Here is a 20,511-nt window from a genome sequence, read left to right as displayed (position 1 = left end):
AGAGTTGCTGAGATGTGAGCTCAATTTGTCTATTACAGCACCCCTAGAGGCCAAATGAGACCACTTTCCTTGCTTGTCCTCACAATCAGCTACTTTGTCTCTGTATTAAGTTTGGACTTCATACATCAAAGCATTGCTGAAAAACAAGCACACTTCCTGTACTGCAGCGCCCCCTATAGAGGCCAAATGATGCCAATTTTCATATTGAGTTATCACAATTAGATACCAAGTCCCTGTACCAAGTTTGGACTTCATACATCAAAGTGTTGCTGAGAGACAATCTCACTTCCTGTATTGCAGCGCCCCCTGTAGAGGCCAAATAATGCCAATTTCCTAGTGTATCCCCATAATCAGGTAACAATTCTCTATACCAAGTTTGGACTTCATACATCAAAGCATTGCTGAGATACAAGTTCACTTCCTGTATTGCAGCGCCCCCTATAGAGGCCAAATGATGCCAATTTCCTAGTGCGTCATCACAATATGGTAACAGGTCATTATACCAAGTTTGGACTTTGTACATCAAAGCGTTGCTGAGATACAAGCTCACTTCCTGTATTGCAGCGCTCCCCATAGAGGCCAAATGATGCCAGTTTCGGAAACTGAGTTTCCTAGTGCGTCCTCACAATCAGATACCAAGTCCCTGTACCAAGTTTGGACTTCATACATTAAAGCGTAGCCAAGATGTTAGCCAACTTCCTGTTAGGCAGCATCATAGCCATGTGTGATTGGCTGTCACGGGCAAATAAACTTGAAATCTGACAAGTATCGTTTGTGCGGCTCGGACAGAAGATCATCTCGGCCAAGTTCCATGAAAATCAGATGAAATTTGTAACCGCTGAAACTTTTCGTAGAGTTTAGACTAAATCCAATATGGCGGAGGTCCAATATGGCAGAAAGTGACGGGATAGGAGTCGATGAACTCGGGATAGTCCAAGGATTCAGACGCTACCTCAATTGTGAAAATCAGACAAAAGAGTCAAGGATCACGTGCATGGACGCATGTCCAGCATTGAACTGGTGGTGGCGCTAGAGTGTTCAATGTATATGCATAAAAATTGCTGTGAGTGATTGGGACAGTGTCCTGACTAAAGGTATCAAGTTTTGTTATGTTAACTCAAAGTACCACAGAGATGTTAGTCCACTTCCTGTTTGGCGGCTTCATCGCCATATTTGATTGGCTGTCACGGGCAAACAAAAATGAAATTGAAAAATCTCTTATCTTTTGTAGTATCTTTTGTGCGGCTCGGGCAGTTCCGTGAAAATCGGATGAAATTTCTGACTGCTGAAACTTTTTGTAGAGTTTGGACTAAATCCACATGGCGGAGGTCCAATATGGCGGAAAGTGACGTAATAGGGATCATTGAACTCAGGTCAGTCCAGGGATTCCAATGGTGCCTGATATGTGAAAATCGGACGCACCGTTCAATGGTCACATGTGTGAATGCAATCCAGGTTTGACCCATTGGTGGCGCTAGAGTGTTGGGCATAGAGTTCTGGAAATTGGTGAGAGTGATCATGGGACAGTGCTGAATCAGTGTGCCAAATTTCATAACTTTAGACCCAGCGGTTCAATTTTCGGCCAGATTTTGACCTGTTGGTGGCGCTAGATGGCTGGGTTAAGAGGTCCGTAAATGAGTGTGAGTGGTCAGTGGAGTGTCCCGAAACTTTCTGCCAAAAAATCTGCACTTGGGCTGCCATAGACTCCAATGGCAGAAGTGTAATAATAGAAAAAAGCTAGTAACTCAATGGGTGCCTTCGCAGCTTCGCTGGTTGGCCCCCAATAATCAGTCTGAAGAACTGGGGTGCTGTTTGATCTCCACCGCAATTTCAGTAGCAGAGCTTTGTAAGGGTGAAATGTATGATAGTTAAATCATTTCCCACTGCCGTTTGGAACAAGTTAACTTTAGCAGCACCAAACTACCCTTAATCATCTAGGCTGGCACAGTAATTAGCAGGCTCACGTCTTCATTTATACCCTTGAAGGGGGGAGTCCTTGTGCTGCTGCCAGAACATAGTAATTCTCTTATGCTGTTTTCTCTGTAGGTTAAAGGTCCTCTCTCAGGAGGACCGATGGCAGGAAATTGAGGGGGGCATCATATTTGGTGTGCTAGTTTCAGGAGGGCATATTTACATACAGTTACTTCACAGATACTTTTACCCAAAGTGGCCTACAAGTGAGAAGAAGCAATGCAAGTGAACACCAGATGAAAGAGGAGAGGTAAAACTGAATACAGAGTGCTGCGAACAGCGCACGCCAGGGTCACAGGACCTAATGGGCCGCATAGACAAGAGAAAAGGGATGGAAGAGGATTTGCTTTTTAGACATTTAAGTGGTTAGAAGTTTTCTTTTAAAAGTATTTTGTTGTGCTGTTTGGCTTTATTGAGATAGGACAGGACAGTGAAGAGTGAAGAAGTGCAAGGGAGTTAGAGTTGGACCGGGAAATAACCACAGGTCAGATAGTTTGTGTCCTAATCAAACCAGATACATAGATTAAACATGCATTGCAAAAAATATTCAGCATTAAATCTATCTTTCTCTTTAAGATATCATTTATTTTTTGAAACATTCCAGTCTAATGAAAAAATAAAACAATTAGTTGTTCATTTTGCCTTTGATACTGTGATGCACACATTTAACAATTTCCTGACAGGAACTTTCACATTTCTCTATTTCTTATAGAATATTCATATATTTTTTTAAGAGTAAAAGGACACCATGAAACAGAGTGTGTTCTTGGAGTACTCTGAGGCAAGGTTTCTCCAAAACGGTGTAGTTGTATTCTACTCTTTGTTATATTTTCATTCCCCTGGAATCATTATGTTTAGACAGCACTAACATGAATATGAGAGTTTAAGTTTCAAGATATCATCTCAAATATTTATATGATCATGGACTTGCACAGCCCAAATCATAATACCATTTTTAAAGGTCTATGCCCACCTCTTTCTCACAAAATCTACTGTAAGACCATGTATAGATTTATTTGTCACCTGTGAATAAATAGTTTAAAAACCAAAAGTGATGAGTCACATTTTCGGTTCAGATCTGCTTTTGTAGCTATCCATCTTCTAATTTTGACTGGAACCTCTTCAAAGGTCAAACTGAAAGAAGGGAAATGAACAGTCAACACCTACTACAACTTCCCTTTGCAGCCATGTGTGGTCTTTATGCCTGATTTGTAACACACTGCTTAACTGTCAGTAGAAGCCAAGATATATGGTCTTGCTGTATAGTGCTTTGACACATGGCTTACAGGTGAGATGTTAGCAAAATCCTTACTTATCCTGGTTGTCCTGATTTGCAATAACAGTCTGGAGAAAAGTGCATTTCACCACTTATCATTCATGTCTGATGTTGAATTTTAATAACTTTTCTTTTCAGTGCGAAGCCATGGCTCCTTAAAAAAAAAAAATCCCTACTAAAATACAGCTTAATGTCTAACACTACTAAATGTCCTTAACAACGTACTATGACAGATGGACATAAAACATTGTCAGTTCAAATGCTAGGCTACATACATACAAACACATTAGGGTCAATCACAACCCGCATGATATGACCAGCCAGAGTCCGGCATGGTGGTAAATTGATCAGTCTACAGCCTTTCAGCCTGTATGGGGCTTCATGTGAAGTGAGGCTCTACCTAGGTCTGCACTGAGGTAGCTGTCCTCTTTGCTGCCTCTCACTGGCGTACCACCAACACACAAAGAGATATGTGGGATATTTGAGTATGCAGGGTTTAGTCAAGCATTATGTAAACGTTGCAGAAGTACACTGGCGTTGAGGCAAAAACACTGCACACGGCTGGCTGGCTGTTCAGATCCAAAGCACTTCGCTTGGTTTTAATGGGAGCACTTGAAGGGTGTGAGATGCGGGAGCCATGGAAACATGTTTGTTTGGGACCTCCAAGGTAACCAAGCACACACAAAATCAACCTAGATCAAAAAAACAAAACAAAAAAAACAAACAAACAGAAAGGTTTTTTTCTAAAGCTTCCCCTCCTCTTCCTCATTCGTTGAGGAACCTGGGGGTGGCGCTGCTGCTGTGTGTGCCATTCTGTACCGCGCTGCTGGTCTTCCGTCGCGGGAAGAAATCAGCACGGAGCAGTCTGTAGAAGTAGATCAGGATCATCACGTTCATGATGATCATGGTGACCATGAAGTAGCCGGCGTGATCCAGCCAGCTGTAGTTGTGCATGATGTACCAGGTGAGGAAAAACTGGGCACTCAGACGGAAGGAAACGTAGGTGAAGACGTTGAGCAACTTGTTGAAGTTGTAGAACGGAGAGAACTGGGCCCCCGCCAGCTTGAGCATCAGTCGCATGTGCAGCGTGACACTGTTCACCTCTACCAGGAGGGCGATGGTTGCGCCCGCCACGTAATGCTGCATGAACAACGTGTACAGGAAGCTGCACAGCACCTGAGGAGGAGACAGGGAAACAATTTTTTGTGGGGGTAGTCACATTGTCAGGAGTGCTGCTAGAAATGTTGGGCCTTATACATAAAATAATATAGGCCCAGGGCATCCTCAATAATGACAAAATTGGTCATGAGGTTCTATGATGGACCCCTGGACAGTATGGTGTACGCTTTCTGCTGCCTTTTGGTGCCCCACAATTCAAAACTACAAATCCACCTCACACAGAATTAGGGGCACTGAAGGAACTTATTTCGAGATATAACACAGACCTGAAAATGCACATATGAGTACAAAAAAAAAAATACAGTTTTGAAATATGACATTCCTTCATGGATTTGCATTGGTATAGCATGCAAGAAATGTGGTGGATGTGTCAAGACAGGGTGTGACTACAAATACCTGAGTTTACTTAACCGGGCTGGAGTAGCAAGGTCAGAGCTTTGATCTTAGAGAGGACCAGTAGTCTCAATGGTAGTACAGTAAGAGAAGGCTTGGTGTGCCTCTACATGCAGCCTCACAGCCAGGCTACACAGTTTTAGAATGTATGTGCCTCCATCACGTGTGGTGTAGCTAGTTCCACTGAATACAGTGGATGCTAATTGTTGCAGCATACACTCCGCAAACGGTTTAGTAAGTGTTTATGGTGTAGCATGTGTTGTAGGTGTAGCCTGCCTGTCAGACCTATTGCCTGTTTTCAGTCCTGGGTAATTTCATAATCAGGGTATGTGCGTGACATATTTCACACACAGGCCTGTGTACCCCAACATATTCCAACATTGTCATTTTTATCCACAAATTGGCGTTTCATTTTAAATTGAAATCACTTCCACAACTCATATTAGTATACTATGGACAGAAAATGTGACAAATCTTACAAATGCAATGTGAAAAAAGTTTAGTGATAACACAATGTCAACAGACATAGTGGGTGTTGTAAGTAAAGGTAAAAATTCCATCCAACAGAAATTCGACATTATTCTTAGAAAGAGCTCAACTGACTGACCCCATTGGCAGAGGGTATACCTTTGCTATACTTCATACCAACAAGCCCAGAACCAATTGAACCCTAAACTTCACCAACAAAGATTTCCGTCAAACGCTGTCCAGCACATGAGAATATGCAATACGTATTCCACATATGTTGCCAAATGATCTTTTTCTTACATTACATAGATGGTGATGGCATAAGGAACAATAATAAACATAATAAACAAAATAATAATTTTAGACCATTTAATTTTTGACCCTTTTGAAACAAAGCACACACCCTGATTGTGAAATTACCCTTTGCCCTGTATGTTTGGTCTGTCCCTGCACACAAAATTAAAAATTAAACAAGTGTTCTATTGTCCTTTTCATTGGGCCCAAACAAGACTAACCAAAGAGATTGTTCAAACCACAAAGTATTACTCAAATTGATAGTCTCTCTATATCTCTACATTTCTTTGGGGGAACACACCCCAGGTCTGCAACTTTACCCAGGGAGGGGAGCATGGCAGTGCACCTCATCCCTACCCACACCTCACAACAGAATCTCTAGGAGGTCCCATCCCATCAAGCAGCCCTCTAATTGTACACTTTATTGATTTACCCCCCCCCCCCCCCAAAACACACACACTCTACCCACTCTGGTCCCACTTATCTCTGACACTGAAACCGAGATAAGGTTAAGCAAACCATATAACTGATAAGACGATGGCAACATGTCACGCCTTTAGCCAAAACACACCCTGCTAAGCCTTGGTACCAAAAACCAGCAGCTGAAATAATCAGTACTGCTGTGCCCATGCCCACATAGAAGTCATCAGCCATCTTTGATCATTTTAATTTTTTCACTCCTAAATATTTTACTTTGGTTTACATTACTTTTTAATTACTCTGGTTATTGTTTCACTATGATGAGCGGACAATCCAAACAGTGTTGACCACTGATTGAAAACCACATTCAGAAAGGGAGCGTGTTTCGTCTCATAATGATTTGATTAAGGATTCAGAAAGGGTATAATTGTCTCTCTCTCTGTGTGTGTGTGTGTGTGTCTGTGTCTCTCTGTGTGTGTGTGTGTATGGGGGGGGGTGGGGGAGGGGGTTGTTAGTAGTCGTGGAGCCGCTATAATGGCCACTCATATCTGCAGTAAACACATAATCTGTATCTGCATCTGCGGTGGTGGCTGGCCTTGGGAGGCCCTGTGGCACAATCCAGTCAATGCTCTGGTCAACTCTCTGCCTGGCGAACAAAGTGAGTGTTGTGATTCCATGGCCGATGGAAACAACACACAGTGGTATTCATTTGGACACATGAATGTTGAATGCTGCCCCCCGTGCTCTGCTGAAAATGTCCCCGTTTGTCTGTAAGGTCACTGGAGGTCAGCAACAGATTAAAATATGCCATAAATTGACTCATGAATTTTCCGGATTTGGGTTATGAAGTGTGAACGGCACCCAAAAGCAAAAGTCATAACACGTCTTAAAGGTGCTATAAGCCACGCAACGCGATTTCTAAGCTAAAACATTTTTTTTGTCACAAAAAAACAAAATCACCTCACCACCCGTTAGCTGCCTGTGCCCCGAATACACTGTAAAAAAAACGCAGTCTCCGTAGACAGCCTAGGCTCCAAAAACGGGCACAAAACAACTTGGGCAAACCTTGCGCATAAAAACATAACAAACTGTTCCAGTAAATCACCGACGAGATGCGCGTTTGGGAGAGTTTCAATTGCACGGGAGGGAGGGGGGAGGGAGTAACGAGCTAGCTCTCTGTTTAGTTTGAACGTCAACAGAACTGACGTTACCCTGCATTGCTTATAGCACCTTTAAATTAAGTTGAATATTAATCTAAATCTGAAGTGCTGCCAATCACCAAGTGATTTGATTTGAGAAATGACAAAATCACAATATCAGCCCACACAGATATTCATATGATACGATGACGCATAGCAACTCACCAGAAAATGATGAATCAAGAACTCCCATGAGCCCTTCGCATGACCTGTGAGGATGATGTCACAAGCATCCTGTACAAAGTACCCTGTCCCAACAAAGAAAAGAAATGAACAAAAATATTAGTATTTTTTTATAAAATAGTATATTTTAGTAATTTGTATTATCCTTGTATTTGTATTATCCAACTGGCATGATTAAAGAACATTATAGCATATAGAGGAATGGGGCAGAGCCGTCACTTATATGAACATTATATGAACTATGTGTTATTTATTATTAATTTTTTTTAATGTTTGAAACTCTACCATAACTTGTCATAAATAAATTAAGGTTCTTTTGCCGTAAGTGATGGTAACACCAAAAGTTGTTATCCACGTTTGTCTCGACTCCATGGCAGCGTGCTCACACTCTTGTGTGGTTTCTCATGTCAGACAGAGTGCCCGTGTGTTGCCGTAGTGACATAGAACATAGGGCTGTGACGGTTGCCATGGTTTGATTGATGTGTGGCGGGCTGCTTCTTCCTCTTGACGTAAGCCAAAGACAAAACAGGATACACAGGATATAAATATGATCAGGGGGCTCTGGCCTGAGGGCGGTTAGATCACCACTTCCTCTTGCATTTTAGTCAACGGTGGACAGATTTGATCCTATTTTCGTGTCAATTTATATCTTATAGGGGACATGTTTCTTTCTTTAGGAATGACACTTTAAATAATGTGAATGTAAAGAGCAAACAGCATACTGCATATACACCTAAATTGAGGAGCATTGGGATTTGGGAGTCACAATCAGGTTGAGGCCACTGAGGCATGCATAGTGCATGCTCAAAAGTACCTACCCTGGAGCAGGAACTTTTTTGAGGGAAAAAACAAAACAAAAAGTGACTAAAAGACCTCAAAAAGAGTTCCTACAGGGGCGGTCCCTGCCAATGGAAGGTGCAAGCCCCCCCTTGATTGGCTCTTGAATTCCTGCAGTCTGAAATGGGCTATACTGTCAAAAATGTGACTGACTTAAACAGGTTAAATGTCTTTGCACTGTTATCCACGGGAAGGCTCATTTGTTGACTGAAAATCCCACAGCTCATTATTACCAGCTAATAACTGGACTACCTCATGTAGCATCTGCCACCATATTTACCACTTCAACAGAACCTCTGGTCCGCCTCTGGTCCTGGTTTGGCACGAATACAGTCGGATCTGTGCCTTTACAGCGCCAGATCTACGCCAGGGTTAGCCGCAGTCGGGGTGGATGCCACATTAAGTAATTGGCCACAGGCAGTGACTCAGACACTGTAAGTTCCTTGGGCATTCCCAAGTGTCGGAGACGGGAGCGGAGTGATTCCCATCGGATGTTTGGCTTGTTTACCGGTTGTGCTTGTATTGGACCTGGAAGGTTATGCAGGAGCTTGCGTAATGACCACGTTGTGTGATCCCTCCGTGGGTGGGGTGGGGGTTTTGTTGTCTTTTGTGGCCTAGGGGGGTTTGTTTTGGAGCTAATGCTACGTCAGGTGACACCACTGGGATTTTCAGAGTAAGGAGTATCTCTCCTTCTGAAAATTAAAGGATAGTGGACTGTGGTATTGTGGAGAGGAAGCTGATCTCCCCACCACCTGGCCCATTGTTCTTAAACCAGGGCATGTTGAACATTTAACCCCAATTGTTAAAGTGTATGTGTGCGCATATTTGTGTGTGTGTGTGTGTGTGTGTGTGCCACTATGTGAATGTGCAAACATATCCCCCTGAATTCAATCAGGCTTTTAATGATTTTCTCTTGTGTAGACCTCAGATTAAATTTAAATGTGAAATGTTAAATTCAAAAGGTGACCCCCACTAGTCTACAGGTCAAAGCATGTGTACTCCCATAACCCTTATTTATTCAAAGACTCAACATGCAGAGAAGAAGTGTGTGGCTTTAGTGAGTGCACAGTGGAGCATGAGCTTCACTTTAGTATGGCAGCCAACGGTGGTTCACTGACCTGAGGAAACACAGACGAGGAGATATGAAGCTGGGGTGTAGTAGGAGAAGATGTCCTGTCGCATCATTGGCTCCTGGACCAAGCTGAGAGGAGTGACAGAGAAGATAAAAAAACATTAAAACATTGAAACGGTGAAACATTCAAACTATTTTATCTCGTCATCTCAAAACTATATCATGAACCATATCATTGAATGAGCACAGAGATTTGTCTTTGTGGCAGTACAAGTACAAGCCGTGGCCCACTGGTTAGCACTCTGGACTTGTAACCGGAGGGTTGCTGGTTCGAGCCCCGACCAGTGGGCTGCAGCTGAAGTGCCCTTGAGCAAGGCACCTAACCCCTCACTGCTCCCCGAGCGCGGCCGTTGTAGCAGGCAGCTCACTGCGCCGGGATTAGTGTGTGTTTCACCTCACTGTGTGTTCACTGTGTGCTGTTTGTGTTACACTAATTCACCGACTGGGTTAAATGCAGAGACCAAATTTCCCTCACGGGATCAAAAAAGTATATATAATTAATAATAAGTGATTTCAGTATTTATTATCTCTATGGTCATGGTCATGGTCTATGAAATTATAGTTAAACTGTGACACTAGCTTAAAATCAATTCATCCATGTCAACTGCATATCATTGACCATGTAGTTTCCTACTATCAATGAATAACAGAGGCTCAGTTTCATTGTTACCTATCAGTACAGTCATATTTTCTAGTTCAGTGGTTCTTAGACTTTTTGCCTGGCGAACACCCCCCCCCCCCCAAAAAAAAAAAATAATAATAAAATAAAATAAAAAAAAACAATGGCCAAATCTTGCAACCTCCTTCTCTCCACCCAGTGAAATTTGGTTTCACTCTGGAAAATGTTGAGAGATAGGCATTGGAGTCTGAGTCAGAAAATGTCTTCTCTCATAGGTAGGCTATGTCAACACCAAAGGCATTAATGTCAATGGCAGCCTTTGACAATCGGATTCAATTTTCAAAAGACAACTATCACTCATCCAATATGTAATTGGCATTCCTGTGGCAAACATTTAATTGTTTAAATTATTTAATTCAGACTGCAAATCATTTTGTGAACCCTCCCATATTTTTGTCGACCCTCAGTTTAAGAACCACTGAACTAGATATAGAATTGCATTCAGTTTTATACATCATTAGGGAATTTTCAGGGTCAGATCTCTGAGAAGGATCTCTCAAAGAGACTGGATAGCATCTATGCCTAATGTTGTCAGCCCTCTCAACTCAGATTTGCTATAACTCAGTCTACAGTCTGCAGTTTGTCTGTAGTTTCTAATTTAATTCTATTCATTTCTTATACTTTAATTTTAGTCAGTTCTTTTATCATCCTGATCCACAAGCCTCCTGGTCAAAGTCAAATCTTTATTTGACCACTTCCTCAGAGTAGCTTAGTTTAGAAAAATCAGAGTCACTTACAAAGAAATCTAGGCAACTTGTTGCACTTGAGGCAACTTGTTGAGCAGTGTTGCTTCATGCATCATCACCTTCACAGTTGTGTGGTAAATATAGCCTCTCTTTCACCATCTGGCTAAAGGACCATTGATGTAGGTTTTATGTAATCCCCAGTGGCCTGGCCAGAAATAATTCACATTCTACAATATGAGGCCATACAGGTAATAATTGATTTAAAAATTTAAAGCAACACAATGTAATTTTTTGACTTTTATAACGGCTTCAAACTCATTTTGGAGAATGGACAAATGCAAATGCAAGTGTCTTTGTTCCCACAGCCCTATGTTCCCAGAGCCCTAGTGTATGTTCCCTCAGCCCTATGTTCCCAGAGCCCTAGTGTATGTTCCCACAGCCCTATGTTCCCAGAGCCCTACTGTATGTTCCCTCAGCCCTATGTTCCCAGAGCCCTACTGTATGTTCCCTCAGCCCTATGTTCCCAGAGCCCTACTGTATGTTCCCTCAGCCCTATGTTCCCAGAGCCCTACTGTATGTTCCCACAGCCCTATGTTCCTAGACCCTCACCCTAACCTAACCCTAACCAAGAAATGTGGGAACATAGGGCTATGGGAACTTTTGGGTAGCTTTTGGGTAGCACTAAATATAGGTTCCCGGTACGGTTCACAGTCCCAGAAGACGGACTTCAATGTAGATCCCTATATTGCGTTACTTTATGGTTGCCATCTCCAAACAAGATTAAAGGTATGAGTGTTGGTGTAGTGAAACAAGGCCCACATACATTTCCAGATAACTACATAGATTAATGATAAGGATATCTGATGGCACATAATTATGTGGTGTGTCTTTCGACAGAGTTTTAGATTAGCTTCAGGCCTGATAGCATTGTCTAGTCCAGTGGTTCACAACCTTTTTTCAGTGATGTACCCCCTGTGAAATCAGCCAAGTACCCCCTAACCGGCGCGAATTACCGCTGCGCTTTAACCACGATGCCATCTTTTGAGTTTTGACAGTGATTGACAGGTGATGGCGGGTGGCATGTGACAGGTTGGGTAGAACCATCCTGGTATGGGGGGGACTCTGGGTTTTAAGGATGATGAAATTGAATAGAACTAGCCTACTGAAATATACAATTAATGTTATTAACTTATATTTTCCTGAAATATATATTAAATAATTGTTTTTAAAGTATTTTTGCATGGATTCTACTTTTTAAATATATGTATATTTTAAAATCTCACGTACCCCCTGGAGTGCCCTCACGTACCCCCAGGGGTACACGTACCACCATTTGAGAACCACTGGTCTAGTCTATGGTGTTCGCTAAAGTCTCTTGTGTAGCTACTAGTGAACCTTTACCACAGTGGTCACCTGAAGTCATGCTTCTTGTGTCACTGTGGTAAAGTTCAGACAATCAATGGCCACAGGTCATTGAGAATTTAATTTTCTCTTTCGTTTCCAAGGTCACACACATACAGAAAGTGAATAAAATGTGCTCCTAATGTCAATCTGGTCTTAACTTAAGTCAGAGAAGGAAGGGGCCGCACACTCCGAGTAAATGAAAAAAACATTTAATAGGCGATAACGTTTCGGCCTACAAGGCCTTCATCAGATCACATGTAACAATCTGATCTGCACATGGGCGTGGTGTGTGTTACAACACCTCAACTTAATGCTTAATCGTTTTGCTGGCTCACAGGTTTTTCTGGTTTTCAGTACCTTCATCACTTTGCAAGGCTTCACCACTCCTTGAAAAGAGGGATTCCATTGAAAAGCCCCTGTTCTTAGTAGCAGCAATGTATGGGTGCTAAGAGTAGCCTAGCCTCTATGTGCAAATGTGTGATTTATGTCTGAACGAGGAAGCTGTTCGTAACCAGAGTTCCAGAATAGTAAAATATCAAAGCATTTACGTCAGGTTTCATAAGGTGCCGTAACGTGTTACGAGTTTCATATTGTGCCATAGAAAACCTGTCAATCAGGTCTAGATAATGATAAAGAATTCCGATCATATGGAGATGTACACTCTACTCAAATTCCTGAGATAATTTAACTACTGTCTGCAACTGTCCGCATGCAGAACTCATCTGTCCATCTGAATATCTGTGTGTATGTAGGAGCACATGCACATGTGTATGCTTCTGTGTGAGCCTATTTGTTTGTGCGTGAGTGTGTGTCTGTCAACTATGCCCTGTCCACATGACACTACCAGCCTCCTTCACCGAACCATCATGTGAAGCCTCAGTGAATGAACAATGAACCCACCAGTTACAAAACCCACACCCCCCACCCGCCGGCGGCTCACTTACCAGGTCACAGCCCAGACACCGGTCACCAGGGAATGGACCAGCGACACCGACAGGTTCCTCCACTTCCAGAAGCGGAACGCATCCTGCTGCACCTCATCGGGCACTGGAAGGTTCCGCAGCATGTAGTGGACGCAGCGGAAGGCCACCGCACAGGCCAGCACAGAGAGTCCCGAATGCTGCTGCAACACGGGCAGCAAGGCCTCCATCCCTCTCTCGTTCCTTGCTCTTTCTCTCTCTCGTTCTTACTCTTCTATCGCTCCTTCCACTCCTTAACCTGTTGGTGTACCGAGTGTTTCCTGTTACTTAAGTTCCCCCCTCTCTCTCTCTCTCTCTCTCTCTCTCTCTCTCTCTCTCTCTCTCTCTCTCTCTCTCTCTGTAACTCTCCTCCCGCTCTTTTCCCTGTGCCCTCTCCTCCAACAATCCCCCTTTACCTCCTTCACTCTTCTTCTGTGCTGTGTTTGGAGGTGGTGTGTGTGTAAAATCCAGAGGAGGGCGTGTGGAAGTGCTGCTCTTCCAGGGGGGCCTGTCACTCGCACGCTTGCTCCCCCTCAGCTCCTTGCAGGAGATTCCCGAACAGCTTGTTCCTCGAGTTCAGTGGGCGCGTCCCTCCAGTCTTCTCCTCTGCTCCTCTCTTTTCCTCTCCTCTCTCGCTGTACTTCACTTCCTGTGCCACAGTGGGAGGCTCCTGAAGAGAGACTCCATTCTATTCCACGGTTTGTTACCCCTTACTTTACTTCCTTTCTTCTTCTCTCACTCTTTCACTCACTCACACACTCTCTCTCTCTTTCTCTGTCTGGTTCTGTGCGTCTGTGTGTTGCTGCTCTGCGTTGCCAGTCTCAAGGCATGGAGGGGGAGGGTTCTTGTCATGGAGAGAGAGAGTCACTGAGAGAGCACAGTGTGAGAGAGAGAAAAAGAGAGAGTCATTGGGAGTGTGCAGAGAGAGAGAGAGAGAGAGAGAGAGAGAGAGAGAGAGAGAGAGAGAGAGAGAGAGAGAGAGAGAGAGAGAGAGTTGTTGAGGGTGGTGGCCTGCCTGCGTGGAGACAACCACACATTTAGGGAGGAGCTGCAGCTCAACCCCTCAATCTCATATGGTTTAAAAACAAAGCAACCAAAACAAACAAAAAAAATAAAGAAGAATGTGTTGGACACAGACACATGGAAAACGCCCCCCATGAAGAGAAGATGTTGTTGTTCATCAAAGAAATGGAAAAGCGGAGAAGAAACTTTCAAGACAATGCGTTTTTTTTCCTTTTGCCCTGGCACAGGCATACTTTCAGTCACGCGGCGGCCCGAGGCAAGCAGTCAAATGCCTGTTTATTTGCTGTGGCACTAGAGAAGCAGGGAGACAGTGTTTGTCTCTGTTGTTGCGCTAGTAGTAGAGCAGAGACACAGGGAAGAGAAGAGGGCAATTTGGCAACTTTTGCATAATTATAACACCTACTTGTAGATAAGATGGCACGGCAGATAGAAACAAAGAGAGTGAGACCAGAAGAGAAATGATAAGAGAGAGAGAGGAAAAGAGAGAGAAAGAGAGAGAGAGAGAGAGAGAGAGGGGCAAGTCCATACATAAACGTGTGTGTGTGATTTCCCTGTTGTTCCAGAGGCACTCCCACAGCTGGCCCCCATCAGAGGGGGAGGGGACGAGAGGAAGTGTCTGCAGCAGCACTGACATGAGGCATGCAACAGCAGCAGCAGTGCAGAAATGACTCACCTCACACACACACACACACACACACACACACACACTAATACACACACACACACACACACACACAAGCATGTTCTAACACACACACACACAAACATGTCCTAATATTGTCCATATTTAATGCTGGTCTCTTATACAGTATTGTCCATATTTATTGCTGGTTGCTAGACTTTATCCCTGCATTGTTGCACTTATTTGCACTCCCACCATGACACACACCTTATTAAGCACATTACCACTGCATACTGAATCACAGGGTCAGTCCCTGCCCTGTCACTGCACCTACATCCTTAGTGGGTCATTCCACGTCAGTTCAACCAGGGCCCACGCACTTAGGTCTCAAAAAAATCTGAAAAAATTACCAGGTGTACCTATGTTACCCAGGAGACACACTGTAAAATTACTCTTATGTAAGATCAATACTTTCCAAGATACAGCCAGTTTTACAGGGGGAGGGGGGTGTCGATTTTGTTCGGCCTCTTTTTTTTGTCAAAGTTCACAAGCCCACAGCGCAAGAACTAAACCATGTAGGAGGCTCAAATTGTGCATGCTGGTACATAAATAGGAATAGTATGTAGCACAATCGTTACGTTTGGTCTGGATAATCCTGCATGGTCATAGCTGTCCCTCAAAGTTGATACAAATTTTATTGGAGGTTTTGGCTGAGCTCTGTTTAAGCCTTCAGAAGACATATTTGTACTCAACATAGGCTCTTGATTTATTTTCCTTACTGAGATAAGTAGAAACACTCTCACAAAAAACAATGAACAGAAAATAAATTCCTTCAGAGTCTGAACAGCAGACTTTACAAGTCTTTTAAGTCATTTTGGTTCTCATTTTCAGAGCACCCAAACACCTTGTGGGAACATACAAAGATTTTTTACATATTTTTTTCTTCATTCTCCATGATCTTTTCTTTTTTAAAACACCAATTTGACTTGTCTTATGCAAATCTTTCTTTTTCACTTTCCACCCTGAACATGGGCAAAATGCACCATTGACATCAATATGTTTTGTATAGAGCTACCACAGGTTACTCTATACAACCACAGGTGGCAGTGTGGTGACTCTATATCAAACATATTGATGTCAATGGGGCATTTTGCCCATGTTCAGGGTGGAAAATAAAAAAGAAAGATTTGCATAAGACAAGTCAAATTGGTGTTTTCAAAAAGAAGGGATCATGGAGAATAAAGAAAAACATATTTAAAAAAATCTTTGTATATTCCCACAAGGTGTTTGGGTGCTCTGAAAATGATAACCAAAATGTTTTTTTGCCCTCCCAGGTTAGCTCCCAGGTATGTCTGCCAACAACAAGGAATGCAATGTCAAACATCTGCCCCCTGGTGTTGGAAATGCGTTTCTCTTTTTCATTTATGGATGCAAAAGGGACAAGAAACAAGCACAAATATTTGCTCCCATTTGGGAAGCAACAGAAGTAGCCTAGTCTATATGCATACGAATTACATTTGGGTGGTGGGGATGGTGAGTCTTAGGCCTATCAAGCTTTCAGTTTGATGTAGTTCCAACAAGTTCGGTGTAGTTCAAATATTAGTCAGAAGATGGCAACATATTCACATTCTTTGACTTTTTTGCCTGGGTTGGACTATGGAAATGAATACAAACACATTATACTTAAAACTAGCCTACTTGTTACAGAGCGCAGCGCGTCACTTGAACCGACGGATCTCCCGCCAGTATATGAACAATGAAACTGAACATTTTAACAAAACGGGACATTTTAAGCTAATATGAGTTTGTCGGCTGGGCATGATGGACAACTTAGTTTGTAATGTGCCAATGCCATGTGGATGAATGAATGTTGGTGATGACCGTGAAAATGCTTGAATGCGTGGTGAATAGCATTCCAATAAAGACGCGCTTATCGGTTGTGGCGCTAAAAGGTATTTGTTTGCATAGCGTAGGCAATGCGGTTTAAAGGGTTTCAAGTGCGCACATTCAACGTCTTAATAAAAAGAGCTTCTAAAACCTGTATTTAAAGGTTAATGTAGCGATTGTTCTCCTCACCTGTCTCCATGGTGGCCGTCCGTGTAGGCCTACAGAGGGCAAACCCAGTTTACAGGTGGAGACCTTTTTCAATGTTCGGGGCACAGGGGGTGTTTGTGGCCAACTTCTATTATTGACTTTTGGAAGCGCAGTTTTTGTTAATGCACAAGAAAGCTAATTAGTATTCTGCTGCGCAAATGGTTTCCAATGGTTTAAATATCGTTTCAAGACGTTAATTGAATTGTGACTGACCAGTGCTAGCCTATTTAATACCTGATTCAGTAGGGGATGCGTCTCTGACGTGACGTGAGTACGTTGAGAAAACAGAGCCTAAGCGTGGACATTGTTCTTTATTTGTTTTCTGTTTGTTCAGTGTTACAGTTCAGTGTAAATAATAATAATAATTTCAAAAATCAATCTTCTCTCCACCCGCTCGGACACACTCTCCTTTACTCTACTAAAATAGGAAGTAATTTCCTTATATATAAATATGTTTGGGATATGTAAAGACTTTATATATAGGCCTAACCTACTATAAACTATTTATTCCAATATGAATTGATCTCCCACAACAGTCCACACAAGGCCTACATGCTTCTCAAATGGACCTATACTGAAATTAGCCAGGCTATATATTAACCTGGATGTGTTTACAAAATTACTCTAGGTGCTTTTCTAATCTAACAAACAGTTTTACACCAATGTTCTAATTTGAAATTACTGTAGTTATTTAGAACATTCCACAAAAACAGCCATTGACAGCCACAAGATGGAGCTACATCTTTAGTTTGATAGAGCAAGTAGTGAAACAACATTTGTCAGTGTAATTATGTGACATTTTTTTTATCTCCTGGTGTTTCTTATTGGTTGTAAAGGGATGTTTAAAAGTAGGCATTACATTTTTGTGAGTAGTCAGTCACTATTCTATAAAGTGTTCAGCCTTTCTCATGTTTGGCTAAGTTAGACAAGCTAGACCAGGTAAGTGTCATACCTTGATTTATGAGAAAAGTGTTCCCATCATTGAGGCCCTATAGGTCTGTGGCTCTTAGCTGGAAGGCAGTTCCAGTACATTCCCCCACCTCTCTGCTTTTTAGGGTGGAATCATTGCAAGGTTGTCCAATTAAGAGATCACATTTCCTCATTCCTTCCTCCAGAATGACAAGCAGATGAAAAAGCCGTATGGATGAAATTAATGCAAAATAATGATTTTAATTTCAATTCAGCGTCAGTTCATGACCTGATATAAACTTTTCTTGTTAGCAAAAACAAACTAATAGAGATTGTGTGTGTGTATGTGTGTGTGTGTGTGTGTGTGTGTGTGTGTGTGTGTGTGTGTGTGTGTGTGTGTGTGTGTGTGTGTGTGTGTGTGTGTGTGCGTGCGCACACAAATAGGCCTGGAAGGAGATGACAGTACTGGTTTACTCAAATATGGAGAGGCTTGGAATTGTCTCAGTAAATCCAGCCTCCAAGAGTGTGTGGAGGGGAATAGTGTGGAGGAGAGGACTCGCTGCTCCAGCCTCAGACCTGAGTCACCTCATGTTCATGCTCGTGTCTTCACTGAACATTGAGAATTAGATGCCCTGAGCCAGGACTCTTACATGGTTGTGTCTCTGTCTTTGAGAAATAAGAGTTAACAATGCTGCATGACTTAGTTCTCTCTCTCTCTCTCATACACACACACACACACACACACACACACACACACACACACACACACACACACACACAGTATCCCCACAGACAAAAGCTGATATCTTCTGACTGAGGAACAACAGTACGGCTCTGTGCGGTTCTTGCCCTCAGGCCTGTAGGTGATTCAGATTTTCTGAAAATATCCTGAAAAAGGAGAAGTCTTACACGAGCCTCCATTATGGAAGGGTTCCATTACAGCCCAGACAAAACAGGACAGAGATAGGAAATCTTTTTTCTTTGCCTCACCCAACAGATCACTGTAAGGAGACATTTAATCAATAGTAACATCTGATCACTTCTCTTATACATCATTAAGGGGGATTACTCATTAAGGGTAACATTACTGGTGATTATCATTACCAGTAATATTGAATGAATACCTGAGAAGTTCAGAAAAGCTTCTGAAGGAAAATCAGGGGGTTTTTCATTCAGTATTCTGAAAGTTTAAACATCTGCATAGCCCTTGCCACCTGTCAATCTGAGCATTGTTATTTATGAGAAGCACCTGTAAGTGTATGCAAAGTTCACACAGGACCATGTGAGCTTATGTGACAACGCCCCGAAGCAATGCTATAGAATGAAGGGTTTACTGACAGACTGAGCTACATACTCAATTACTTTTCAGTGACCTTTGTGTGAGCAGAATAGAGTCCTTATCATACAATTCTTAGAGAGTTTTCCTAAAACTTTTCTGGATGGGTAGTAAGGTTCTTCTTTTAACCTTTCAGAGTTTGACACTTTTAGAGATTATTTATTTAACTTTTGATGATACTGCAGATCCCAGAACATGGATATTGCCTGGAATGCAGAACACTCCATGTAAACCCCTTTCTTTTGGCTTTCAGAGTCAGAGAAAACTTGTATAAAAAAGTTCAGTATAAACTGTTACTTCAGTTAAGGAGCATAATGGTTTGCACATTTAACATGCATTTCACCCATCCTCTAATGTAAACTGAGCGCGTTGTTTACTCTCTCTAAATGACAGACCAAGCAGAACTTTCCTATTTACTTCCTGCCTCATTCCAAAGACCAGCCCAGTTGCATATTTTCCATATTCCCTTAAACACTGTTGCCCTTCATGTTAGCTTTGTGTGCTGCATCATGTTGCAGAACTGTCAATCAAGCATAGAGAGACTGAAACTGAGTGTGGCGATAAAGCTGTGAAATATGCGGGACGGCCGAAACTGTTCGAGTTTATGTACAAAGCCACACAGCTCCCACAGACAAAACAAACCGAAGAGCCGAAAAACTCTTTTGTTTGTTGTCACATGCACAAGTGATTCACATTTTTTTTCTGTATTGAGTTGACTGTTGTTGCCAGAGTGCCAGATGTTTACCAAACCTATCTCACTAAAGGCTGTAGTTGACTGTTAAGCAAGGGGAAAATATAGATTGTTTATTTGTGAAAACATCGCATTAAAGGTCCAGCTTGCAATTCTAATCTCATACACTAAACAAACAAACATGGTGACTCAGACCAAACAATAGACAATTTCGGCCAACCACATATATACTTCAGATCATGGGAAGGAGGGACATAATTCTATCGACTGTTGACCTCAAATATCAACAACTGTACAACTGTATCACAGACTCTGCCTTTAAATGCAAGTTTTCTCATATTATGTTACCTATAATACTAAAGCATCTGTTCAAGGTCTCATTTTCACATTGTTCATTTTAGGCCATTTTATGAACAAAGGCAAAATTAGATTATTTAGCTTTTTGCCTTGTAGTCTTTTGCTCTTGTTTGTGCATAGCAACACACCCTCCAACACAAAAATCAATGGCCTTTTATGTTTCCTTTTGTGTGGTGATCTATGTCCTTCCTCCAACATGAACTCCTCTGTACTACATTCAGCAATCTGAAGATCAGTTTCTCAATGTATTTCAAGGTATTGCTAACTGCCAGCAATTTTTAATTTATTGATAATAAGTTCCTCATGATGTTTTATGAAGTGGTGTGGTGTTCTATGGATTGTGACACTAAAAGCACAATCATGGTCATGGAGCACTGTGTGACAGTCAAACCGCTCAAT

At 42.3% G+C, this 20,511-nt stretch overlaps 1 protein-coding gene across 2 annotated transcripts; it reads right to left on the bottom strand.

Moving 5' to 3' along the window:
* Window positions 1-2,535: 2,535 nt before the first annotated feature.
* Window positions 2,536-16,903, bottom strand: tlcd1 (TLC domain containing 1). Of its 2 annotated transcripts, XM_042063743.1 has the most exons (5): window positions 16,802-16,903; window positions 13,066-13,924; window positions 9,339-9,421; window positions 7,366-7,448; window positions 2,536-4,423 (listed from the first exon to the last, which is right to left on the bottom strand). In XM_042063743.1, exons 2-5 carry the CDS (start codon window positions 13,269-13,271, stop codon window positions 4,013-4,015), a joined length of 783 nt encoding a protein of 260 aa, XP_041919677.1. In that variant the 5' UTR covers window positions 13,272-13,924; window positions 16,802-16,903; the 3' UTR covers window positions 2,536-4,012. The 2 variants fall into 2 exon arrangements, with proteins under 2 accessions (XP_041919677.1, XP_041919676.1); XM_042063742.1 differs by lacking the exon at window positions 16,802-16,903 and having other exon boundaries at window positions 13,066-13,978.
* Window positions 16,904-20,511: the final 3,608 nt, after the last annotated feature.

This window comes from Alosa sapidissima, chromosome 15, assembly GCF_018492685.1.
Source record: "Alosa sapidissima isolate fAloSap1 chromosome 15, fAloSap1.pri, whole genome shotgun sequence".
NCBI lineage: Eukaryota > Metazoa > Chordata > Actinopteri > Clupeiformes > Clupeidae > Alosa > Alosa sapidissima.
Note: the sequence above shows the minus strand (reverse complement) of the source record. Positions and strands in the feature narration are given on the sequence as shown.

What these genes read in the sequence shown, in the direction of transcription:
- tlcd1 (XM_042063743.1), bottom strand. Translation starts at nt 13,271, where the DNA reads ATGGAGGCCTTGCTGCCCGTGTTGCAGCAGCATTCGGGACTCTCTGTG. An exon ending in CCTCGTCTGTGTTTCCTCAG is followed by an intron (nt 7,449 to 9,338) that starts GTCAGTGAACCA and finishes TTGTTGGGACAG; the next exon opens with GGTACTTTGTACAGGATGCT. An exon ending in TCTTGATTCATCATTTTCTG is followed by an intron (nt 4,424 to 7,365) that starts GTGAGTTGCTAT and finishes TCTCCTCCTCAG; the next exon opens with GTGCTGTGCAGCTTCCTGTA.